General features: G+C 45.3%; 1 protein-coding gene across 2 annotated transcripts in view; it reads left to right on the top strand.

Moving 5' to 3' along the window:
• Positions 1-23,645, top strand: part of OSMR (oncostatin M receptor) — a 122,304-nt gene that overhangs the window by 88,218 nt on the left and 10,441 nt on the right. For both annotated transcript variants that reach the window (XM_040420950.1, XM_040420951.1), the window contains 7 exons: positions 3,558-3,723; positions 5,090-5,166; positions 5,721-5,940; positions 17,319-17,501; positions 18,947-19,048; positions 19,224-19,406; positions 22,225-22,386. In XM_040420950.1, the coding sequence (XP_040276884.1) occupies positions 3,558-3,723; positions 5,090-5,166; positions 5,721-5,940; positions 17,319-17,501; positions 18,947-19,048; positions 19,224-19,406; positions 22,225-22,386 (1,093 nt within the window). The remainder of the gene's footprint in view (positions 1-3,557; positions 3,724-5,089; positions 5,167-5,720; positions 5,941-17,318; positions 17,502-18,946; positions 19,049-19,223; positions 19,407-22,224; positions 22,387-23,645) is intronic.

Below are 23,645 nucleotides of genomic sequence, written 5' to 3'. Positions count from 1 at the left end.
TTTTGGTAAATTTGGTATTTTTTTTATAAATAAAAAATAATAATTTTGACTCAATTTTACCAGTGTCATGAAGTACAATATGTGACAAAAAAACAATCTCTGGCTAAGTAAAAGCATTTTAAAGTTATCACCACATAAAGGGACACTGGTCAGATTTGCAAAAAATGGCCTGGTCCTTAAGGTGAAATAAGGCTGTGTCCTCAAGGGGTTAAGCAACATATTTGATCACCACATCTAAGGGTACTTTCACACTAGCGTTATTCTTTTCGGGCATTGAGTTCCGTCAATTAATTAAACTTTATCACAAGGTTCAACCCGGGGAAACAGTGCATTATTACGATTTCACAAGTCTGTACCCTTTTGGTAATAAAACTAAGACGTATCCCGTAGGCCACCCAGAAATCATTTATGATCATTTTGGACACATCAAAAAATACTTTGGTATTGCCAAAGTTAAAGTGTACCCGCCCAGATATTTATTTTTCCCCGTCCTGCCCGTAAAACCAAATAAAAAACGAATGTTTCCGCTATGCGCTGGATCGCGCAGGGCAAGGGCTCTTTTATTTACAATAACACACTGCCAAGCGGAGGCTTCCACCCAGCAGTGTGTTCGGTGATGTCACCGGCTCTGATGGGCGGGCTTTAGCGCTGCCCTAGCCGTTTTACAGGCGCTAAAGCCCGCCCATCAGTGCCGGTGACGTCACTGGGCTCACTGCTGGGCGGAAGCCTGCGCCCTGTAGCCCTATGGAGAGCCGGTTCATCACCGGAACTCCAGAAAATGCATTTTCCCTTTAGTGCAGGGCAAAGGAGAGCATCAGAGCATAAACTGCTCCGATGCTCAAGTCAGGGGGCCTGCCTGGGTGAAAATGGGGATATGTCCAGGTTCAGCTCTGAACCCGGACAACCCCTTTAATATCATTTTATTTTTAAAGATATTAAAACTTAAAGGGATTCTGTCACCAAGATTAACGCTATAGCGATATTTATATGTGCCCATTAGTCTCCTTGCTGTGTTTAAAATTATCCCACTGTTACTGCTCTCTGTGTGTGTTCGATTCTTATAAAAATCGATCTTATTGATATGTAAATTACTTTGGTCAGGAGCCCAAGGGGTTGTCCCACGATATGTTGGAGCCCAGCCGCGCCCATTGATCCAGAGCCCAGCACCGCCTACCACTTAATTTATTCACTCCACTTGCCCTAACGTAATTTCTTCTTAGTGCCGTAGTCTCGCGCAGGCGCAGTGGACACTGTAGTCTGCGCCTGTGTGGACTACTAGCACTGGCTTCAATGAGTCAACTAGCAATGGCTTCAATGAGTCAAGGCGTGGTTTGGGGTGTGCGACAGGCGGCGCTTTGGGAGGGACTGGGAGGGGTTGTGGGTAGAGCAGGCGGGGTTATGGGCGGGAAAAGGGCGTGTCGACCTGTCACTTTTAGTTTGACGAGCCATGTAGCCCTATACTACTAATGTGTATGCTATAGGTATGTTATATATATATATATATATATATATATATGTAATGTGTATGTTTTGGGTAAGTTATGTGTATTTTATTTATATATATATTATTCATATGTAAGGAGTATGTTATATGTTTGTAATGTGTATTTTATATATTTTGTTTATGTTCTACTGTGTGTATGTAATGTGTATTTTATCTGTATGTAATGGATATGTTATATGTATGTAATATGTATACAGTGAGGAACAGAAGTATTTGAACACCCTGCGATTTTGCAAGTTCTCCCACTTAGAAATCATGGAGGGGTCTGAAATTCACATTGTAGGTGCATTCCCACTCTGAGAAGCAGAATAAAAAAATAAATAAATCAGGAAATCGCATTGTATGATTTTTAAATAATTTCTTTGTCTTGCACTGCTGAACATAAGTATTTGAACACCTGAAAAACAGAATTCTGTCTCTCAAAGACCTGTTACTGTGTCTTTAAAAAGTCCACCTCTACTCCACTCATTGATCTAACCTAGTAGCACCTGTCTGAGCTCTTTAAAGACACCTGTCCACCCCACAGTCAGTCGCCAACTACTACCATGGGCAAGACCAAAGAGCTGTCAAAAGACACCAGAGACAAAATGGTGGACCTCCACAAAGCTGGAAAGGGCTACGGGGCAATTACCAAGCAGCTTGGTGAAAATAGATCAACTGTTGGAGCAATTGTTATAAAATGGAAGAGGCTAAAGACGACTGTCAGTCTCCCTAGAACTGGAGCTCCATGCAAGATCTCACCTCGTGGGGTATCACTGATGATAAGAAAGGTGAGGAATCAGCCCAGAACTTCAAGGGAGGAGCTGGTCAATGACATGAAGAGAGCTGGGACCACAGTTTCAAAGGTCACCGTCGGTAGAACACTACGCCGTAATGGTTTCAAATTATACATTGCACGGAAGGTTCCCCTGCTCGAGTCATCACATGTCCAGGCCCGTCTGAAGTTTGCCAATGACCATCTGGATGATCCAGAGGAGGCATGGGAGAAAGTCATGTGGTCAGATGAGACCAAAGTAGAACTTTTTGGTCTAAGCTTCAATCGTCGTGTTTGGAGGAAAAAGAAGGATGAGTTGCATCCCAAGAACACCATCCCTACTGTGAAGCATGGGGGTGGTAACATCATGCTTTGGGGGTGCTTTACTGCGAAGGCGACAGGACGACTGCACTGTATTAAGGAGAGGATGAATGGGGCCATTTATTGTGAGATTTGTGAGCAACAACCTCCTTCCCTCAGTCAGAGCATTGAAGATGGGTCGTGGCTGGGTCTTCCAACATGACAACGACCCGAAGCACACAGCCAGGATAGCCAAGGAGTGGCTCCATAAGAAGCATATCAAGGTTCTGGAGTGGCCTAGCCAGTCTCCAGACCTAAATCCAATAGAACATCTTTGGATTGAGCTGAAACTCTGTGTTGCTCAGCGACAGCCCCGAAACCTGACAGATGTAGAGGAGATCTGTGTGGAGGAGTGGGACAAAATCCCTGCTGCAGTGTGTGCAAACCTGGTCAAGAACTACAGGAAACGTTTGACCTCTGTAATTGAAAACAAAGGCTTTTGTACCAAATATTAACTGATTTTCTCAGGTGTTCAAATACTTATGTTCAGCAGTGCAAGACAAATACATTCTTTACAAATCATACAATGTGATTTCCTGTTTTTTTTTATTTTATTCTGTCTCTCAGAGTGGGAATGCACCTCCAATGTGAATTTCAGACCCCTCCATGATTTCTAAGTGGGAGAACTTGCAAAATCGCAGGGTGTTCAAATACTTCTGTTCCTCACTGTATGTGTAATGTGTATGTTTTGTGTATGTATGTAATGTGTATTTTATATGTTGTGTACATAATGTGCATGTTCTACTGTATGTATATAATGTGTTTTATCCATGTGATCTTTTGGGTATGTAGTGTGCATGTTCTATATAAAATGCACATAATGTGTATTTTATATGTATTTATGTATGGACATTTTTTGTGTATGGTATTTGTATGTAATGCTTCTTATTTGACAGAACCTGGACACGCTGAATACGCAATTTAACTCCATTCACTTAGGTCAATCTAACGACTAAAGGAAAACTTCCAACCGAGATATACAGAGTCATCGTCAGCGGGTTACAGCCGTATACACAGTACAACCCGAGAGTGCGCTGTATGGCGGCATCGTCACTGGCAGGGTGGAGCAAATGGAGTTACCTTGTGGTCAGGACGCAGGAAGACGGTACGTACAGTATACAAAGAAAGGTGATCGATTTTTAAGGACTTTTCTGGGGGTGACCATAATGGAAATCCCCCCCATTCCTTCCTTCCTGTATTGTCTGTATAGACCGCGCAGTACTTCTAGAAATGCCCCTTTTACTGTAAATCTGCATACATTTTACACGTCTTTTGGTCCAATTCGAGGGACAATCCTGCGTTTATGTAATCTTCATATACACTCATTGAAAAAAGAAATCCGGCACCAAGAAGGAGTTGTTGGAATGAAACTTCTTCCTACTGACTGTATGAATCTGTATGGAAAGAGCTCCCCCTAGGGGCGGACCCAGGTGCAATGCATCCTATCACTCACCGCTAAGGCTACATTCACACAACAGTGAAAAACGGCGGTGCGATAGACGTCTTTATAACTGCTGTCACCAGGCTGTTATCAGAACCATTTACAGTCTGTGGGACTATTCACATGGCAATTTTCTTTTAGGGCCAGAGAATAACGGACGTAAAAAAAAAAAATCCCCATTTTCACAGCCAGACGGATCCCATTGAAAACAATAGGGCCATTTTTTATATCCGTTTAGACAGAAGTGCACCTGTCTAACAGACGTTAAAAACTCATACACTAATGAAAAATGTCCTTTATGGGGTTAAAATAAAAAAATTAAAAATACTTGCTTCATACACTTGCACGCTCAGGGACAGTCTCTCCTCACTTGATGCAGAAGGACCTGTTCTCCAAGTGTGATGATGTCACCATGCGCTCCCAGCGTAATGATGTAATCACACTGACATCATCGAGCTAGGAGCGCAGGTCCTTCTGCATCCAGTCAGGAGAGATTGTCCCAGTGCGTGCAAGTGGATGAGGCAGAACTGGGTGGCACTAATGGGAACCTTAAAGGGGTTGTCTCACTTTGGCAAGTGGCATTTATCATGTAGAGGAAGTTAATACAAGCCACTTACTAATGTATTGTTATTATCCATATTGCTTCCTTTGCTGGCTGGATTCATTTTTCCATCAAATTATACACTGCTCGTTTCCAGGGGTTACGACCACCCTGCAATCCAGCAGCAGTGGTCGTGCTTGTACATTATAGAAAAAAAGTGCCGGCCTCTACGGAGCCAGGACCGTGGGAGCATGCATAGGTTGGTGCTTTTTCCTATAGTGTGCAAATATGACCACCGCTGATAAAATGGCCTTCAAAAGCTGACAGTGTGAGAGCTCCTCAGTGCTTCTGCTCCTGTGTGGCCCCCTCAGACTCTGGGCCCCGTATCAGTCGTGGCTCTAGTTACACCCATGATGATGTAGAAATAATATGAATTTTAAAATTTGTAAATTTGAAAGATTTGTATCATTTCTTTGTGCTTCTTTTCAGCGCCTGCAGGAGCTCTGGATGTATGGAGACGTATTGATGATGATGATGATAAACGGATTGTGACCCTCTACTGGAAAGTAAGCTATAGGGGGGCCTGAATACATTTCCCTATGCTAAACAAATGAGAGGCTTGCTCACAATATAAACGTGTTATATGGTGGGATAATATAATCAGGGTTCAGACCTGCCCCATAGGAATGGCCTATATATAGCATCCAGTTAGGACCATGAAATTGTAGAAACAGTGGCACTTATGCTAACAGGTTGCTTCTGGTATTGCAACTCAGTCTCATTTACCGGAGCTGCATTACCAGACACGGACTGAAGGGGCGCTATTTTCTCTTTTTCTAACCTTAGAGAAGACCTTTATTAACCCCTTCCTGACTGTAGATGTACGGCATAAATTGGGTCTTTAAAACCGCATAGCAGCCAGGGTTTTCTTCTGTTTCACACATCAGACACCCAGAGCTAATGTCTGTGATCGGTGATAAGGCTGATCGTAGACATTTAACTCCTCAGATGCCATGGCACCTTAGGCGGCTTTACCCGGGAAGTTTGTGTATCCTCGTGACGTATTTTTAGTGGATTTCATTTTTACAGATTTTATGCTTATTTCTTCACAATTTTTCAGCCGTCGTCACTATTTAGGGCGAATGGAAATATCTCTCACTATATTATAAAATTCTGGCCACTAGAAGGCACTCCTGTGGAAAGAGAGATCAGCGGCTCAGACGTGAACAGCTCCCGATTTTCTATAGGAAGGCAGGCTTATGCTGTCAGCGTCACCGCCCATAATAAAGCTGGAGGATCGCCGCCTGCGGAACTGAGGATCCCTGCAAACAACAGAAATGGTGCGTCCGCGTTATTACTGTCTACAGGATACAGTGAGAAACAAGGGGTGCATATGTGTATGAGCTACTATGTGTGATGTGTGTGTATCCCACTGCTGTAAGGAGATGTGAAGGCATGAGACAGACAGATAGACAGAGATAGATAGATAGATAGATAGATAGATGATAGATACAATAAGTTTGGAAATAAGTTCACTTTTTATGTTGCGGCCTTGTACCTAAATTAAAGAAAAAAGTTTCCCCATCATTCTGCTCGCAATACCCAATAATGAGAAAATGAAAAAAAAAAAATTAAAATGTTTTTAAATAGTGATGGACGGACATCGGCCGGGACAGTGACATACCAGAGGGGACTCAATGGCAAAAATTCCCAAGATATTTACTTTAATCAGGGGCCATTTTTATGCATCTTAAAGGGAAACTGTCAAAATGTAGCCTAGACAATTTTTATTTTAGGTCACAGGAGTACAGGCCCCAAAAATTTGGCATTCACCGGACAGAAAACATCAAGTGATTATGTGGCTGGAGGTATATTAGACTGTCATTGGATAACAATTTTGCTTCAGGCCAGTGGAGTGCATGCTCCAAAAATTATTCATTCAATGTACAGAAAAGAACAAGTGATTATGTGGCTGGAGGTATATTAGGCGGTCATTGGATATCAATTTTACTGCCGGCCAGTACAAATACATGTCAAATACATATGTTTAAAAGAACTAAAAATATAAAATTGGATTAAAAAGATGGCTAACAAAATCCCCCCCTCTTGAAAAAAAAGCAAATGATAATAGTTGAAATTCGATAACACGTGGTCGTCACAGGTGTTAAATTCCTCCGAGGTCCCAAACATTAGGCATTCACCTTACAGAAAAGATCAAGTGATTATGTGACTGGAGGTACATTAGGCAGTCACCGTATAACAATTTTTACTGTTGGCCAGTTAGATTACAGGCCCCAAAAATTATGCATTCACCGTACATAAAAGTTCAAATGATTATGTGGCTGGAGGTATATTAGATGGTCAATGGATATCAATTTTACTACAGGCCAGTGGAGTACAGGCCCCAAAAATTCATTTACCGGACAGAAAACATTAAGTGATTATGTGGCTGGAGGTATATTAGAAGGTCATTGGATATCAATTTTACTGCAGGACAGTACAAATACATGTCAAATACATATGTTTAAAAGAACAAAAAATATAAAGTTGGATTAAAAACATGGCTAACAAAATCCCCCCTCTTGAAGAAAAACAAAATGTAATAGTTTAAATTCGATAACACGTGGTCGTCCCAGGTGTTAAATTCCTCCGAGGTCCCAAACATTAGGCATTCACCGGACAGAAAAGGCCTTTTATGCCACTGTATTTACATAAGACAGGGACCATTATTTGTTCTGGGTGGTGGCGGATATGTGTGGGCTGGCATGAGGAAACTTAATTAAACATGGTCGTCACAGGTGTTGAATTCCTCCAAGTTCCATGCCTCATTCATTTTTAGAAATGTGAGGTAGTCCACACTGTCGTGAGCTAGGCGAGTGCGCTTATCGGTCATGCTCCCCCCTGCTGCGATGAACATCCTTTCGGACAGGACACTCGACGAGGGGCAAGCCAAGAGTTCCACAGCAGGTCAAGCCTGCACACTCAGTAGTCAAGGGGTTCCTCGCTTCTCAGAGCGTCCACATCGGCTGTTAACCCGATTTAGTCGGACACCTGTTGGTCTAGGCATTCCCTGAGGCTTGATCAATGCACGGTCCAGAAAGAAGGCGTAAGGTACGATGTCACTGATGGCTCCCTATCTGCGACTGACCAGTTTGGGGATCTCATCGAATGGCCGCAGAAGTCTGCATACCTCGCGCATGAGCAGCCACTGGCGCAGTGAAAAGAAACCAAGCTCCCCAGAACCTGTCCTGCCGCTGATTTCGTACAGGTAGTCGTTAACGGCACGTTTCTGCTGGAGCAGCCTATCAAGCATATACAAGGTGGAGTTCCAGCGTGTCGGGCAGTCACAAATCAGACTTCTGACGGGCAAGTGGTGTCGCCGCTGAACATCAGCAAAGCGAGCCATGGGCGTGTAAGATCTTCTAAAATGGCCAGAGATTTTCCTGGCCTGCTGCAAGACGTCCTGGACCCCGGGGTATTTGGCAACGAATCGCTGCACGATTAAGTTCAGGACGTGTGCCATGCACGGCACGTGTGTCACTTTGCCCTGTTTCAGCGCGCTCAGCAGATTGGCACCATTGTCGCACACCACTTTACCAACTGTCAAATTGAGCAGGGTTAGCTACTGATCGGCCTGTGACCACAGAGCTGAAAGGGGTGCAGGACTGATGTGGGTCTTGGCTTCCAGGTACAACAGCCGCAGCACAGCATGGCAACGTCTCACCTGGCACGTCGAATAGGTTCTGGGGAGCTGGGGGGGGGGGGGGTGCAGCAGAAGAGGCAGTAGCACTGAAAAAGGAGGAGTCAACCGAGGAGGAGACAGAGGCTGGAGTAGGAGGAGGAGAAGAATAGGCAGCCCTGCATGCAATCCATGGCGGTAACACCAAATCCACACTGGTGCCATGGGTGGCATGCTTGACAGCCGTCAGAAGGTTCACCCAGTGGGCAGTAGAAGTTATGTACTGTCCCTGCCCGTGTTTGCTAGACCACGTGTCTGTGGTCAGATGTATCTTGGCACCGACACTATGTGCCAGAGATACATTCACTTGCCGCTGAACATGGCCATATAGCTCTGGGATGCCCTTCTGGGAGAAATATTTCCTTCCGGTTACCTTCCATTGCAGTGTGCCAATGGCCATACATTTTCTAAAGGCCTCCGAGTACACCAGTTTGTATGGCAGTAGTTGGCTGGCTAGCAGATCCGACAAGCTGGCGGTCAGCTGTTGGGCAAGAGGGTTATCTGGCGTCATCAACTTTTTACTTTAGAACATTTGGGCCACGGAAGCCTGCCTTCTGCCAGATGAACGCGACGACAGCACGGTGGAAGGTGGAGTGGAGGACAAATAGGAGGAGAGAGGAGAAGGAGAAGAGGCAGGAAGTGGAGTGCCAGGAGTGTGGCTTTGTGGGTTCTGATGGTATTGCCCCCACTGGGCTCAGTGATGGGAGGCCAGGTGCCTTCTTAAGGCGGTCGTCCCTATGTGAGTGTTGGGCTTAACACGACTTATGCGTTGACAGCACAGGCTGCTGATGGCAACACTATTGTCAGCAGCTGACATGTTAAAAAAAAGCCCACACTGCGGATCCATGTGCCGGCATCCTGGGAGCACCAGATGTGACCGTGCATGGTGGATGGCTCGCTCCAGATACATTTGCAGTCTGCTTTTTTACTCCTGTGCACTGCGAGTTCTGCCTGCTTCTCCTCCCTATCTGCTGCTCCGTCTCTCCCTCTGAACACCCCTCCCCTTCCTCTCTTGTGGGCACCCACGTGACGTCCATCGACACGTCATCATCGTCACCTTCACCACCACTGACATGAGAGATCTCAGAGTAGACAGCAACAGTGGGGACCACCCTTCTTGGGCTGATCTGGGTACGGTCATCAGAAAGCTGGGTGGCGGCTACCTCCTCTTCCTCATCCGATGCCAAGAATGGCTGCGCATCGGTAAGGTCTGGGAATGGAGGGGAAAATAATTCCTCAGACTCGAGTAGAGGGGCTATGGTGGTGGTGGTGTCTTTGGAGGTGCACACAGCAGAGAGTGAGGAGGGTGCTGATACAGATGATGAGGAGGGTGCAGAAGCGGAAGGCTGAATAAGCCACTCAACCAACTCTGGTGCGTCCTTTGACATAATCGCACGCACCTTCTCCAACTTCCCACTTAGGGTCCTGCCTGGTGCACCTGTCAGACCCCTACCACCCCTGCGGAATGGCCTGCATCTTCCTCTGCCTGTCATTTTCAAAATGACCCTGTGACAAAGTCCCTATAGAAGAGCAGTATTTGTTGAAGCAGGTATATAGAACCAATTAATGATTATTTGCTGGAAGCAGGTATATCAAACACCTTAATCAGTTTTTTGGGGGGGACAACTGGTATATCACACCAGTTGCAATTAGTCGTTCCAATCGCGTTTGGCACTCTGTAACGCTGAGGTATCTCAGCAGAACCGCACATAACTGCTACACAATACAAATGCACTATAATATACTTTCTATGTTAGAAAGTATATTATAAGTATATCACACCCCTCAGTATATCACACCTATCGATAGCACACCTATCAATCAGCACATATAGGGTTGTGCTGATTGAATCCCCCACGATAGCACACCTATACCAGTCCTTAAAAGGACTTTTGTGGCCCTATTAGCTAGCGTTTGGTGTCCCTAACAGTCTGTCACTGCTCCACACAGCAACCTTTCCCTACACTGGCAAAAGACTGAATGTAAAATGGCGGCCAGATCAGGTTTATTTATAGGGTAGGGGGTGTGTCCATGTGCTGAAACGTCTCAATTGGCTGTCCTGTCCAACCTGATAGGTGTGTCATGGGTCAAAGTTCTGCACAATGCAAAAGAATATGGCAACGGCGGACATCTCCATATGTTCGCCTGTTCGGCAAACCGCGAACGAACCAAAGTTCGCCGCAAAACGACCACCGAGCGAACTGCAAGGCCATCTCTATTTAAAAATGTATTAAAAAGGAAAATGGACATAAGTATTTCAGACTCTATGCTATGACACTTGACATTTAGCTCTGAGGTCTCCCATTTCTCTCCATCACCTTTGAGATGTTCCTAAACCTTGATTGGAGTTTATTTGGATTAGACCTAATTTGGAAAGCCCCAGATCTGTCTATATAAGATCTCACAACTGACAATGCATACAGTATCTTAGCAAAAACCAGGAGGAGGAAAGAACTGCCTGTAGAGCTCGGAGACAGGATTGTGTGGAGGCAGAGATCTGGAGAATGGGACAAAAGATGTCTGCTGCCCTGAAAGTTCTCGAGAGCACAGTGGCCTCCATAATTCTTAAATGGAAGAAGTTTGGAACATCCAGGACTCTCTTCCTAGAGCTGGCCACCCCACCAAACTGAGTAATTGGGGGAGAAGGGCTTTGGTAAGAGATTATGACAAGGGTTGATCAAATTGGGTTCGGATTGCTGTATTAAAAACTACAATAAGAATATCGTCTCTTGCCTCTCACGTGTCATTTCGTTTATTTGCATAAATTACTGAACCCAGCTTTGTGCCTCATGAATGAAGAGAGTTCAGCTTCGTATTGTATACAGTAATTTATGAGAATAAACTAACTGACACATGACAGAGGCAAGACAAAGTAAGTCTTGTGATATTTGCTGAAACTTTGGAAAGACCTTTATGGAGGCAATACATTTTACAGTAGGACGGAACCGGTATTCTTAATGTAGTTTTTAAAAGAATCAGGTTCAGATACAGAAATCCGAACCCAATTCGCTCAACCCCAAGAGATGACAAAGAACCCAATGGTCACTGAGGCTGAGCTCCAAAGATGCTGTGTGCAGATGGGAGAAACCTTCAGAAGGTCAACCATCACTGCAGCCTCCACCAATCTGGGCTTCATGGCAGAGTGACCAGAAAGAAGCCTCTCCTCAGTAAAAGATACATGAAAGTTTAAAAAAATCACCTAAAGGACTCTCAGATGGTGAGAAACAAGATTCTCTGCTCTGATGAACCAAGACTGAACTTTTTGGCCTCATGTCTGGAGGAAACCAGGCCCTGCTCATCACCTGCCCAAAACCATTCTTACAGTGAAAAATGGTGGTGGCAGCATCATGCTGGGGGGGCAGGGAGACTGGTGAGGGTGGAGGGATAGCTGAATGGAGCAAAGTACAGAGATATTCTTAATGAAAACCTGATCCAGAGCTCTTGACCTTAGACTGGGCCGAAGGACCTTAAGCCCACAGCGAAGACAACACAGGAGCGGCTTACGGTTAACTCTGTGAATTACCTTGAGTGGCCCAGCCAGAGTCCTGACTTGAACCCAATGGAACATCTCTGGACCGGCCTGAAAATGACTGTCAACCCATGGTCTCCATCCATCCTGACAGAGCTTGAGAGGATCTGCAGAGAAGGATGGCGAACCTTGTGGCATCATCCCCAAGAAGATTGGAGGCTGTAATCACTGCCAAAGGGCCTTCACCTAATTCCTGAGTAAAGGGGCTGAAGACTTATTAGGGTCAATAGAAGGTTGTAGTTTTTCCTTTTAAAAAAATTAGCAAAGATCTCAAAATGTTACACTGGCATCCCCTGTCCACCACTGCCCCTTCTCTGATGTGCATGGGCACTGCACTTCTATTGCTTCTGGCTAGAGACGGCCTTGCAGTTCACCCGGCGGTCGTTTTGCGGTGAATTTTGCTTGTTCGCGATTCACCGAACATGCGAACATATGGCGATGTTTGCATGCACCATATTCTTTTGCATTGCGCCAAACTTTGACCCATGACACATCCATCAGGTGGGACAGGACAGCCAATTGAGATGTTTCAGCACATGAACACACCCCCACCCTATAACAGATCCCGATCTGGCAGCCATTTTACATTCTGTGTTTTGTCAGTGCAGGGAGAGGTTGCTTTGTGGAGCAGGGACAGACTGTTAGGGACACCAAACGCTAGCTAATAGGACCACAAAAGCCCTTTTAAGGACTGGTATAAGTGTGCTATCGATAAGTGTGATATACTGAGGGGTGTGAAATACTTATAACATACTTTATAACATAGAAAGTATATTATAGTGCATTTGTATTGTGCAGCAGTTGTGTGCGGTTCTGCTGCGATACTGCAGCTATATAGAGGGACAAGCGCTATTGGAACAACTGTTTGCAACTGGTGTGATATACCTGTTGCCCCCCAAAAAAACTGATTGAGGGGTGTTATATACCTGCTTTGCAAAATACTGATTAAGAGGTTTGATATATCTGCTTCCACAAAATACTGATTGAGGGGTGCGATATACCTGCTTCCACGTCATCTTCCGGGTGTATGCGATGACGTCATCGACGCAGGCGCATTGAGGATGGAGCGGTCGAGCAGAGCGGCCGCCTCTCAGTGCGCCTGCGCCGATTGAAGCCAGGTACGGCGCAGGCGCGAGATTTCAAATTCTAACAGCGCCAGCAGAGAAGGATTACCTTCCCTGGCCCTGTCAATCAGCATGCCGAGGGGGCGTCATTACCATCGGAGGATGCGGCTGCTACCAGCAAGTAGCCGCCCTACTTGCTGGTAGCAAGGTAATTAGCATATTTTAAAAATCGTTTTTTAGCAAAATCTACTGAACCAAAATTATTAATTTGATTATGTATCATGAGATCGCACTATAGGGATTATTATTAAAGAAAAAAAAAAAAAACTGTTTAATGGGGTGACAGAAACCCTTTAAGAAGGCACCTGGCCTCCCATCAACGAGCCCAGTGGGAGCAACACCGTCAGAACCCACAAAGCCACACTCCCGGCGCACCGCGTCCTGCCTTTTCTCCTTCTCCTCTCTCCTTCCATTTGTCCTCCACTCTACCTTCCACAATGCCGTTGTCGCGTTCATCTGGCAGAAGGCAGGCTTCCGTGGCCCAAACGGAACTGCTAGCCCGCCAACTACTGCCATATAGACTAGTGGACTCAGAGGCTTTTAGAAAATTTGTGGTTATTGGCACACCACAATGGAAGGTCCCTGGAAGGAAATATTTCTCCCAGAAGCGCATCCCAGAGCTATATTGCCACGTTTAGTGGCAAGTGAATATATCTCTAGCACACAGTGTCGGTGCCAAGATACATCTGACCGCAGACACGTGGTCTAGCAAACACGAGCAAGGAAGGTACATAACTTCTACTGCCCACTGGGTGAACCTACTGACGGCTGTTAAGCATGTAACCCGTGGCACCTGTGTGGATTTGGTGTTACCGCCACGGATTGCATGCAGGCCTGCCTCTTCTTCTCCTCCTCTTCCTACTACATCCTCTGTCTCCTGCTCGGCTGAATCCTCCTTTTCCACTGCTACCGCCTCTTCTGCTGCACCCCCCCAAGCTCTCCAGAACCTATTCGACGTGCCAGGTGAGACGTTGCCATGCTGTGCTGTGGCTGTTGTGCCTGGAAGCCAAGAGTCACACCGGTCCTGCACTGCTTTCAGCTCTGCGGTCACAGGCCGATCAGTGGCTAACCCCGCTCAGTTAGACAGTTGGTAAAGTGGTGTGCGACAACGGTGCCAATCTGCTGAGCGTGCTGAAACAGGGCAAAATGACACACGTGTCGTGCATGGCACACGTCCTGAATTTAGTCGTTCAGCGATTCATTACCAAATACCCCGGGGTCCAGGAAGTCTTGCGGAAGGCCAGGAAAATCTCTGCCCATTTTAGAAGATCTTACACGGCCATGGCTCGCCTTGCTGACGTTCAGCGGTGACACCACCTACCCGTCAGACGTCTGATTTGTGACAGCCCGACACGATGGAACTCCACCTTGTATATGCTTGATAGGCTGCTCCAGCAGGAACGTGCCGTTAATGACTACCTGTACGATCTCTGCAGCAGGACAGGTTCTGGGGAGCTTTGTTTTTTTTTCACCGCGCCAGTCGATGCTCATGTGCGACGCACGCAGACCTCTGTGGCCATTTGATGAGATCACCAAACTCGTCAATCGCAGCCAGTGCACCATCAGTGACATCGTACCTTACGCCTTCTTTCTGGAGCGTGTATTTCGTCATGTCATTGATCAAGCCGTCGAGGAGCAGGAGCTGGAAGATGAGGAAGTCGCAATGCTGAATGAATTCCCAGGGGGGCCACTCCACCTGAGACAAGTCAACAGGAGTCTGAAGAAGAGTCGGAGGAGGATGGTGACTGGGGGGAGGAGGAGGAGGAGCAATAAGGGCAGGCTTTGAGGAAGACTTTTCAGGGATCCATGGCTGGGCGGAGGAGACCGAGGACGACATTCTCCTGGGCAATGAGCAGGTGCCAGGGCGCTCCACCACTTCCAATTTAGTGCAAATGGGGGCCTTCATGCTCCAGTGTTTGAATAGGGACCCCCGTATAAAAAACATAAAGGGCAAGGACCAGTACTGGGTAGCAACATACTTAGACTCCCGGTACAAACACAAAATGGCTGACATGTTACCAGCATCACAGAGGGCTGGCAGAATGCAGTATTTCCAGGCCTTGCTGCAAGAGATGCTGCATTCTGCTGTTGCAGGCGCTGGCAGAGGAATTTCCACCCACGGCAAAACAGGTGTGGGTACCAATCTCCTACCGCGCCTGCAAGAAGAGGGCGGTTTGAAGATGTGTTCGACACTTCGGATCTGAGATCATTCTTGCAGCCAACTCATCGACAGCCGCCTTCCGGAACTAGCCTCAGGACAGCCTAGACCGACAGGTGTCCGACTACATCGAGTTAACGGCTGATGTGGACGCTCTGAGAAGCGAGGAACCCCTGGACTACTGGGTGTGCAGGCTGACCTATGGCCAGAGCTTGCACAATTTGCCATGGAACTCTTGGCTTGCCCCTCGTCGAGTGTCCTGTCCAAAAGAACGTTCAGCGCAGCAGAGGGGATCGTGACCAATAAGCGCCTAGCTCACGACAGTGTGGACTACCTCACATTTCTAAAAATTAATGAGGGGTGGATCTCGGAGGAACACCTGTGATGACCACATGTAATAGAATTTTCTCATGCCAGCCCACACATATCCGCCACCACACAGAACAAAGAATGGTCCTTGTCTTATGTATATACAGCGGCATAAAAGGCCTTTTCTGTCAGGTGAATGTCTAATGTTTGGGGCCTCTACTCCACTGGCCTGCAGTAAAATGGTTATCCACTGACCGTCTAATATACCACCAGCCACATAATCACTTGTTCTTTTCTGTCAGATGAATGCATAATTTTTGGGGCTGTACTCTACTGGCCTACAATAAAATTGTTATCCACTGACCGTCTAATATACCTCCAGCCACATAATCACTTGTTCTTTTCTGTCAGGTGAATGCCTAATTTTTGGGGCCCATAATCCCGTGGCCTAAAATAATCCCCTTTAAGAAGCATAAAAATGGCCCCTGATTAAAATACTGATTTTTTTGTGGGAATTTTTGCCATTGATCCCCCTCTGGTATGTCACTGTCCATGTTGTAGGACTATTTGTACACTTCTTGTAAGAATTTGGTTGCTGCAAATATGACCTGAAGGTTTTTCAGGTTCACCTGCCATTAAAGTGAATAGGGCCGGCCGCGAACACGCGGTTCGCGAACATTTGATCGCGAATGCGCGCTCGCGAAACGTCCCGGCCGATGTTCGTCCATCACTATTTCTGGCTACTGCTCTCGCCTCCCTCTTCTCTTGGCCAGCAGAGATTCCGAATGCCGGCGTCTTCTGCAGGCCACGGCCTGCATTGTGCTACTAGGTGTCACAGCCGTGACAGGTGGTAGAAGATCTAAAAGACTGGCTGCATGTGAGTGATCTGACAGCTTATTTTGGTTTCACTTTGTCTATGTGTTTCTGGTATGTCCACACCTCCTTTTCCGGTGTAGATTATGTGACCATTACTACTCCCTATTTAGTCTGGCTTTACCCATCGCTCCTTGCGGTTGATAGCTCATTCTGGTTGTGGATCGTTTGGTGTCTGGATCTCGGCTGAGTTCCTGCTTTCCATTTACCCCGTGTTAAGTGTCTTTCCTTTTGTATTGTGTTTATTTCCCTGTCTCTTGGTACCAGACCTGAGGCAGACTCTTGTTCCTTCAGCTTGGAAGGAACAGGTCGTGTGTGGCCCAATCACTATCTTCAGGGCCTTCTAAGGTGAGCCAGGCTTAGGTTCCTGCAGATGAACAGTCCTACCATTGGGGTCTGTTCATTCTGTTAGCAGTCAGGGCTCGGGTTGGGATGTATTAGGTGGTGACCTTTCCCTTTCCCTAGTTTTCAGGCCTGGTATCTTCTCCCTCCATTTTGTGTTTGGTGTGGAGTTCCCCTCCCACACCACACCGTGACACTAGGCCACCTGGCAAGTCCCTTGGCCATTTAAAGGTCCTGCACACTCACCTAAATTCTTCACCAATGGCTGGCTGGCCCCTGATATTTAAGGCACCTTCCCTAGTGGTGGGCTGCCTGAGCTTAGGTTTCTAGTTCCTAGGTTACCAGCTGTGTGCTTCTCAGTTTGTCTGCCCCTGTACCAAACCTGTGCCTGCCTATCGACTCCGATAGTCCACTTCCCAGTTTCTTTTACGTAAATGCCCGAACTCCCTCAGCCCGGACCTTGGCCTGATTCCTGACTACAAGTACTGCCTGAGAGAGATAGATAGATAATAGTATTAGGTATACACAACTATATGCTGTACGTATGACAGTGTTTATAGTCCAGCACCTAACTGATTGGCAGGTGCCAGATTAATGTAAAGTTTTGGTATCTATGACTTTTACCCTTCACTTGTCTCCTACAGGCGCAGAGCAGATAGTAGTTGAGAGAACATACAGTAAAGATGGAGAAATTTACCTATCATGGCAGCAGGAGCGTGGTGCACGTGGATATGTGGTGGAATGGTGCCCTGCGCCCAGATCTCCTCATTGTGACCTTCAATGGAAAAAGTACAACTCCAGCGTCCAGAGCGACGTCATTAGATCACGTAAGACCATATTCATGAAAAACGACTTATACCTGAAATCAATGTACCATCATCTAATCAACAACAAAAAATACAGTGTAGAACAAATTTAAAGGGTGTTTATATTTTTGCAATCAACGCTTTTTTTTTTGCTCCAATTCACCTGAAATAAAAATTAAAAAAACTTAACCATAATCTTGATAGAAACAATGTCACACCATGTGTGTATACATCTCCAGTGCAGACCCATGTGCCTCCATGGTGACAGACTACAGCCACTCTCTGTGTAGTCTGATTCTGCAGATAGGATATTATTAGTCAGTGAACAGAACTTGTAGCAAAAGTCTACATACCCTTTAAGACATTACCCTTTCACACAAAATTCACCTCATCATAGCCACCAGGCGTCTACAGTAATCAGTGACCCCATAATAATTGTGACCCCTATAATACCCTGTGTACCCCATAATTATCACAGTGGCCCCATATTATCCAGTGTACCGTAAAATAATCAGTGACCTCATAATAATCACTGTGACCCCATAATATCAGTGTATCCTATAATTATCACAGTGGTCCCATAATATCCAGTGTACCCCATAATAATGTGACCCCATAATACCCAGTGTACCCTATAATCACAGTGACCCTATAATTATCACAATGTCCCCATAATATTCAGTGACCCCATAATACCCCATAATTATCAGTGTCCCCATAATATCCAGTGTACCCCATAATTATCACAGTGGGCCCCCTAATATCCATTGTACCAGGTGTAATTATCACTGTACCTCATTATTTTCTGTGGACCCCATAATTATTACAGACCCCATAATAAGGCCCCCTTCACACGATCGTATATTTGGCATGCATCGAACCTGGATTTTTTGCGGCTCAGAAGCAGATCCATTCATTTCAATGGGGCCACAAAAGTAATGGACAGCACAAAGTGTGCTGTCCATATCCGCATGTCCCTTCCATGTCCCTGCAAAAAAGATAGAACACGTCCTATTCTTGTCCATTTTGCAGACAAGAATAGGACATTTCTCGAGGAGCTTGAAAGAAAAATGGTGCATGTATACGGCCGGGATCCATGTTTGCAGATTGCAAAACTGGTACGGTTGTGTGCATGAGCGCTAATAGTTAGGACCCACGCTGACGTTGCTCTCTTTTCTTTCTTGTGCTGACTTATTGAGGTTCGTCAACTGGAACAAGCGTTAGGTGATAGATTCTTTGGGGCAGCAGGTGTCTGGGGATGGCTGGAGTAAGTCAAGGTGGAGGCCTTTGGACAATGACCCCTTTCACCCTCCCAATATCCTCTAATCTCATATCGTTGCCACTCATTTTTGGAAGCCCCTGGTGGAGGCCATTATGGCACATGGTCGGATAAAACTAGCAGATAAATGGACGTCATGTGTGAAGTGATTTAAGGCGTAACGTGTCACCTCATCTCATATCTTCAGATGTCTTCAGACCAGGAGTGAGATACGACTTCAGAATATACGAATCTATGGCAGATGGAGAACACCTCCTGAAGAAGAAGGAGGGCTACACAGAGGAACTGGGTAAAGAGAAACCCTTCTGGGCACTCCTGTAGCTCCGAGCCCTGCTTGTTTAGGGTATTGGTCAGGCCCCATGGAGCCCCATCACTGTCACCCATCATCTATACATAACAGCATCCTCTATATACGTATATATTCACACAGATATTAGCTAATATTCTGTTATCATTATTTTTAGTATCTTCTGTGAAGCCGAATGTGAAAATCACCAGCATCGAACCCAGGTCAATGTTCTTGGATTGGTCGCCATATCCAACGGATGAAACTCAGGAAGGATTTATTATCGGATACAATGTCTATGTGACCGAAACTAAAGAGAAGGACTGCCACCTGGAGAAAGCCGACGAACGCACACAGCTTGGTAAGAACCAGATCTAATCAATCTCATATCTACCTGTCCATCTATGTATCTATCTATCTATCTATCTATCTATCAAATCAAATCAGCTTTATTGGCAGGACTAAATACATTTTAGCATTGCTAAAGCAAGTGGGAAATAATTGGGTAGGGTTGGGGGGTGGGGACACATCCAGGGTGGGGATATAGGAGTCCATGGTATATCAGGCACTTCTCAGTCCATGGAAGGCAGTAATATATTGTGCTGCTATGGCCGTTGTGTTCTCCTCTTTCCCCAGCAGTATGGAGAGTCTCTCCTCCTCCTCCATGGAGGTGAAGTCTGGGCAGAGATCAGACAGTCTCCTGAAGTGAATCTCTCTCACTGCTGAGTATTTGGGGCACCACAGCAGGAAAAGAGCCTCATCCTCCACGGCCTCCTGGTCGCACTGCTGGCACAGTCTGCTCTCCCTAGGCATGTACCTCTGTCGGTGACGCCAGGATTCAATGAGCAGGCTGTGGGCGCTCAGTCTGTACCAGCTCAGGATCTGTCGGTCTCTTGGATAGGGGAGTTTCTCCAGATATGGGGCCAGTTTGTACTCCCTCTGTAGGCTCTGGTATACTGTCAGCTTCTGTGATGTTCGTATGTCATTCACCCAGACGCTAATATACTCCTCTTTACTCTTGTGTATCATCCTCTGGATTTCCCCCTTTGCCAGGCTGTATTGGTTGGTGGCTTGGTGTAAAAGGAAATATTATTTATTAATATTTTGGTTAATATCAATAATTAATATTAATAAATAGGCGTACAGTCATCTACTGTGACCCCACCTATCTAGTGTTCCTTCCCTGTGCTGGTATCAGCTTCAGGGAAGGAACTGCGCATGCGCGAGCTCGCGCATCGCGAGATTACGGCGATCTGACTTTGTGAGCAAGGAGGAGATTCGTGGGTACAGGCAAAGCTAGGCTCCTTCACAGGGGGGGTGGCTGGGCTCCTTACCAGGCTGATTTACATATATATATAAAATCTTTTTTTACACTCAATAAAACCACACAGAGATATGGGACGTGGCGATCTAGCCGTGCATGTCCGCATCTCTATAGGGTAAAAAGAGGTGACAGAATCCCTTTAAAGACACCTGTCCACCTCACAGTCAGTCAGATGCCAACTACTACCATGGGCAAGACCAAAGAGCTGTCAAAAGACACCAGAGACAAAATGGTGGACCTCCACAAGGCTGGAAAGGGCTACAGGGCAATTGCCAAGCTGCTTGGTGAAAATAGATCAACTGTTGGAGCAATTGTTCTGTCTTGATAAACTTGGGAATTCATTTTTCCTTCGATTATAGCAATCCGTCCAGGCCCTGACGCAGCAAAGCAGCCCCAAACCATGATGCCCCCACCACCATACTTCACAGTTGGGATGAGGTTTTGATGTTTGTGTGCTGTGCCTCTTTTTCTCCACACATAGTGTTGTGTGTTTCTTCCAAACAACTCAACTTTGGTTTCATCTTCTCCACATAATATTTTGCCAGTACTGCTGTGGAACACCCAGGTGCTCTTGTGCAAACTGTAAACGTGCAGCAGTGTTTTTTTTGGACAGCAGTGGCTTCCTCTGTGGTATCCTCCCATAAAATCCATTCTTGCTTAGTGTTTTACGTATCGTAGATTCGCTAACAGGGATGTTAGAATATGCCAGAGACTTTTGTAAGTCTTTAGCTGACATTTTAGGATTCTTCTTCACCTCATTGAGCAGTCTGCGCTGTGCTCTTGCAGTCATCTTTACAGGACGGCCACTCTTAGGGAGCGTAGCAGCAGTGCTGAACTTTCTCCATTTATAGACAATTTGTCTTACCATGGACTGATGAACAGCAAGGCTTTTGGAGATACTTTTATAAACCTTTCCAGCTTTATGCAAGTCAACAATTCTTAATCGTAGGTCTTCTGAGAGCTCTTTTGTGCGAGGCATCATTCACATCAGGCAATGCTTCTTGTGAAAAGCAAACTCAGAGAACTGGTGTGTGTTTTTTATAGGGCAGGGCAGCTGTAACCAACACCTCCAATCTCATCTCATTGATTGGACTCCAGTTGGCTGACACCTCACTCCAATTAGTTCTTGGAGATGTCATCAGTCTAGGGGTTCACATACTTTTTCCACCTGCACTGTGAATGTTTACATGGTGTGTTCAGTAAAAACATGGTAACATTTAATTATTTGTGTGTTATTCGTTTAAGCAGACTGTGATTGTCTATTGTTGTGACTTAGATGAAGAGCAGATCACATTTTATGACCAATTTGTACAGAAATCCCTATCCTTCCAAAGGGTTTACATACTTTTTCTTGCAACTGTTTATATATACACATATATATATATACGCCCACCTGACTTCCCTCTACACTTGGGCAGGCTGGTTTTGGGTGACTTGTTGCAGGTTGCTTTGTTTTTCTGGGGCTTCTTGGTGTAGCAAGGCTTTGTGATGGTAGGAGCTGGGACTGCTGCTATGCAGATGGGCTCTGAATGATAGCGCCCTCTTCTGGACAGCAAAGTAAAGTGGGAATCTGCCCAGTTCTGCTCGACAGGTGCTGTTTGAGGTGCTCCTGTGAACCTAGAGAAAGTGTTTGCAGAGTTCTAGGTGGAATAGTTCTGTTGGCCCAGAGTCCCACTTTGCCCAGTCTGTATCTATCTATCTATCTATCTATCTATCTATCTATCTATCTATCTCATATCTATCTAATATCTATCTATCTAATATCTATCTATCTCATATCTATCTAATATCTATCTATCTATCTATCTATCTATCTATCTATCTATCTCTAATCTCATTATTGTCTCTTTTGCAGGTGACTTTCATGTCTGCAGATTTTATATTGGAGATCCCCATAAAATGCACATCAGGATCAATGGTCTAAAACCAAATGGAAAATATGAGGTCGCTGTTGTGGCCATCACTGGTGGAGGAGAAACTTCTGCAGAATTTTCTAAAGCTCATACCCCCTCTGACAGTGAGTGTTGTTCTTATAACACATTAGTCAGTGACTATAAGGTGTGAGGAGCGTTATTAGGATTACATAGATTACTATCTCACAATAAACACAATCTATAGGTGTTGTTCTCCAACTACAACCCCCAGCAGGTAGCAGGTGCTTAATAATTAATAGGTGATTGCTGCAACGACTAGAAATATACATAGTATGGGTTGGGCAATGATCTGGTATTGTATCTATGTTCCAAACTTCTTTCTCTTACCAAACCTATGTAATAAGCTTAAATGTGGCTCTGTGTCTGTGTTCTATAGACTTCTAGCCATACTTGTGTCCTGGGCCTGGATCTGTTACTGTATCTACGTTGTAAACTTGGATCTTGTACCATACATACATAATCCATTACACACAGAGGGATCTATTTCCAGCGTTTAATTTTTTTATATGCTGATGATTATGTCTTACAGCTAATGAAAACCCAAAAGTCAGGATCTCAGAAAATTAGAATATTATTGTTCTGTCTTCATGCATGCACGTTCACACAGTGTGCAGTCTAACATTCAGCATAAACCATTCATGTGTTTCAAATAAGAAGACTGTTCTTTGTAGTCTAACTTGTTTATTGGTAAAACAGGAGTAATTTATGATTGATTAATTGATTTGAAAAAACTATAAGAATACAAATAACATGAATAAATATATAGCATAGCATGTACTGTAACATTTGCATAACACTGAAGCACCTGGTAAAATGGCTGCCTAACATAAGACTACATGTCTAACTAACAGCAGTAAAAACTTCCCTGAGTAACAATGATACTAGCTGAACAGCTCTGTATAACATAATGTCCCTGAAACAAAGATAGATCTCTCACCAGATATGCATTCACAAGGATGGTGAAGTTTAAGAAGGAGATATGCAGAAGGACAGCTCTGCTGATGTGCTCTGGTGACTGCAGGCTTCTCTTTCCCAGACTGCTTTGCACCACCCACAATGCAGCAATCTTTGCAACAAAAAAGACTAAGTGCAATACAATTTAACAACACTAGATGGTGCTATAACCACATTAATTACTACAGAAATACAAAAACTCTTAGACGTGATCTTCAATGATTCTCAACTCTGCTGGGCAGAACACTCCCCGTCTGGCGTCAACAGACGCCACCACTAGGTCTCTCCAGTGAAAACAATAAAACAAGCTCATTTACTGGCCTGAGGAATAGCTTACACTCGCCAAACTTCCAAATCTTGACCTCGACCTTGCATACGCTCCCATCCT

The sequence above is a fragment of the Bufo bufo genome, chromosome 2, assembly GCF_905171765.1.
Source record: "Bufo bufo chromosome 2, aBufBuf1.1, whole genome shotgun sequence".
Lineage (NCBI taxonomy): Eukaryota > Metazoa > Chordata > Amphibia > Anura > Bufonidae > Bufo > Bufo bufo.
This window is presented reverse-complemented; position numbering and strand designations above follow the sequence as displayed.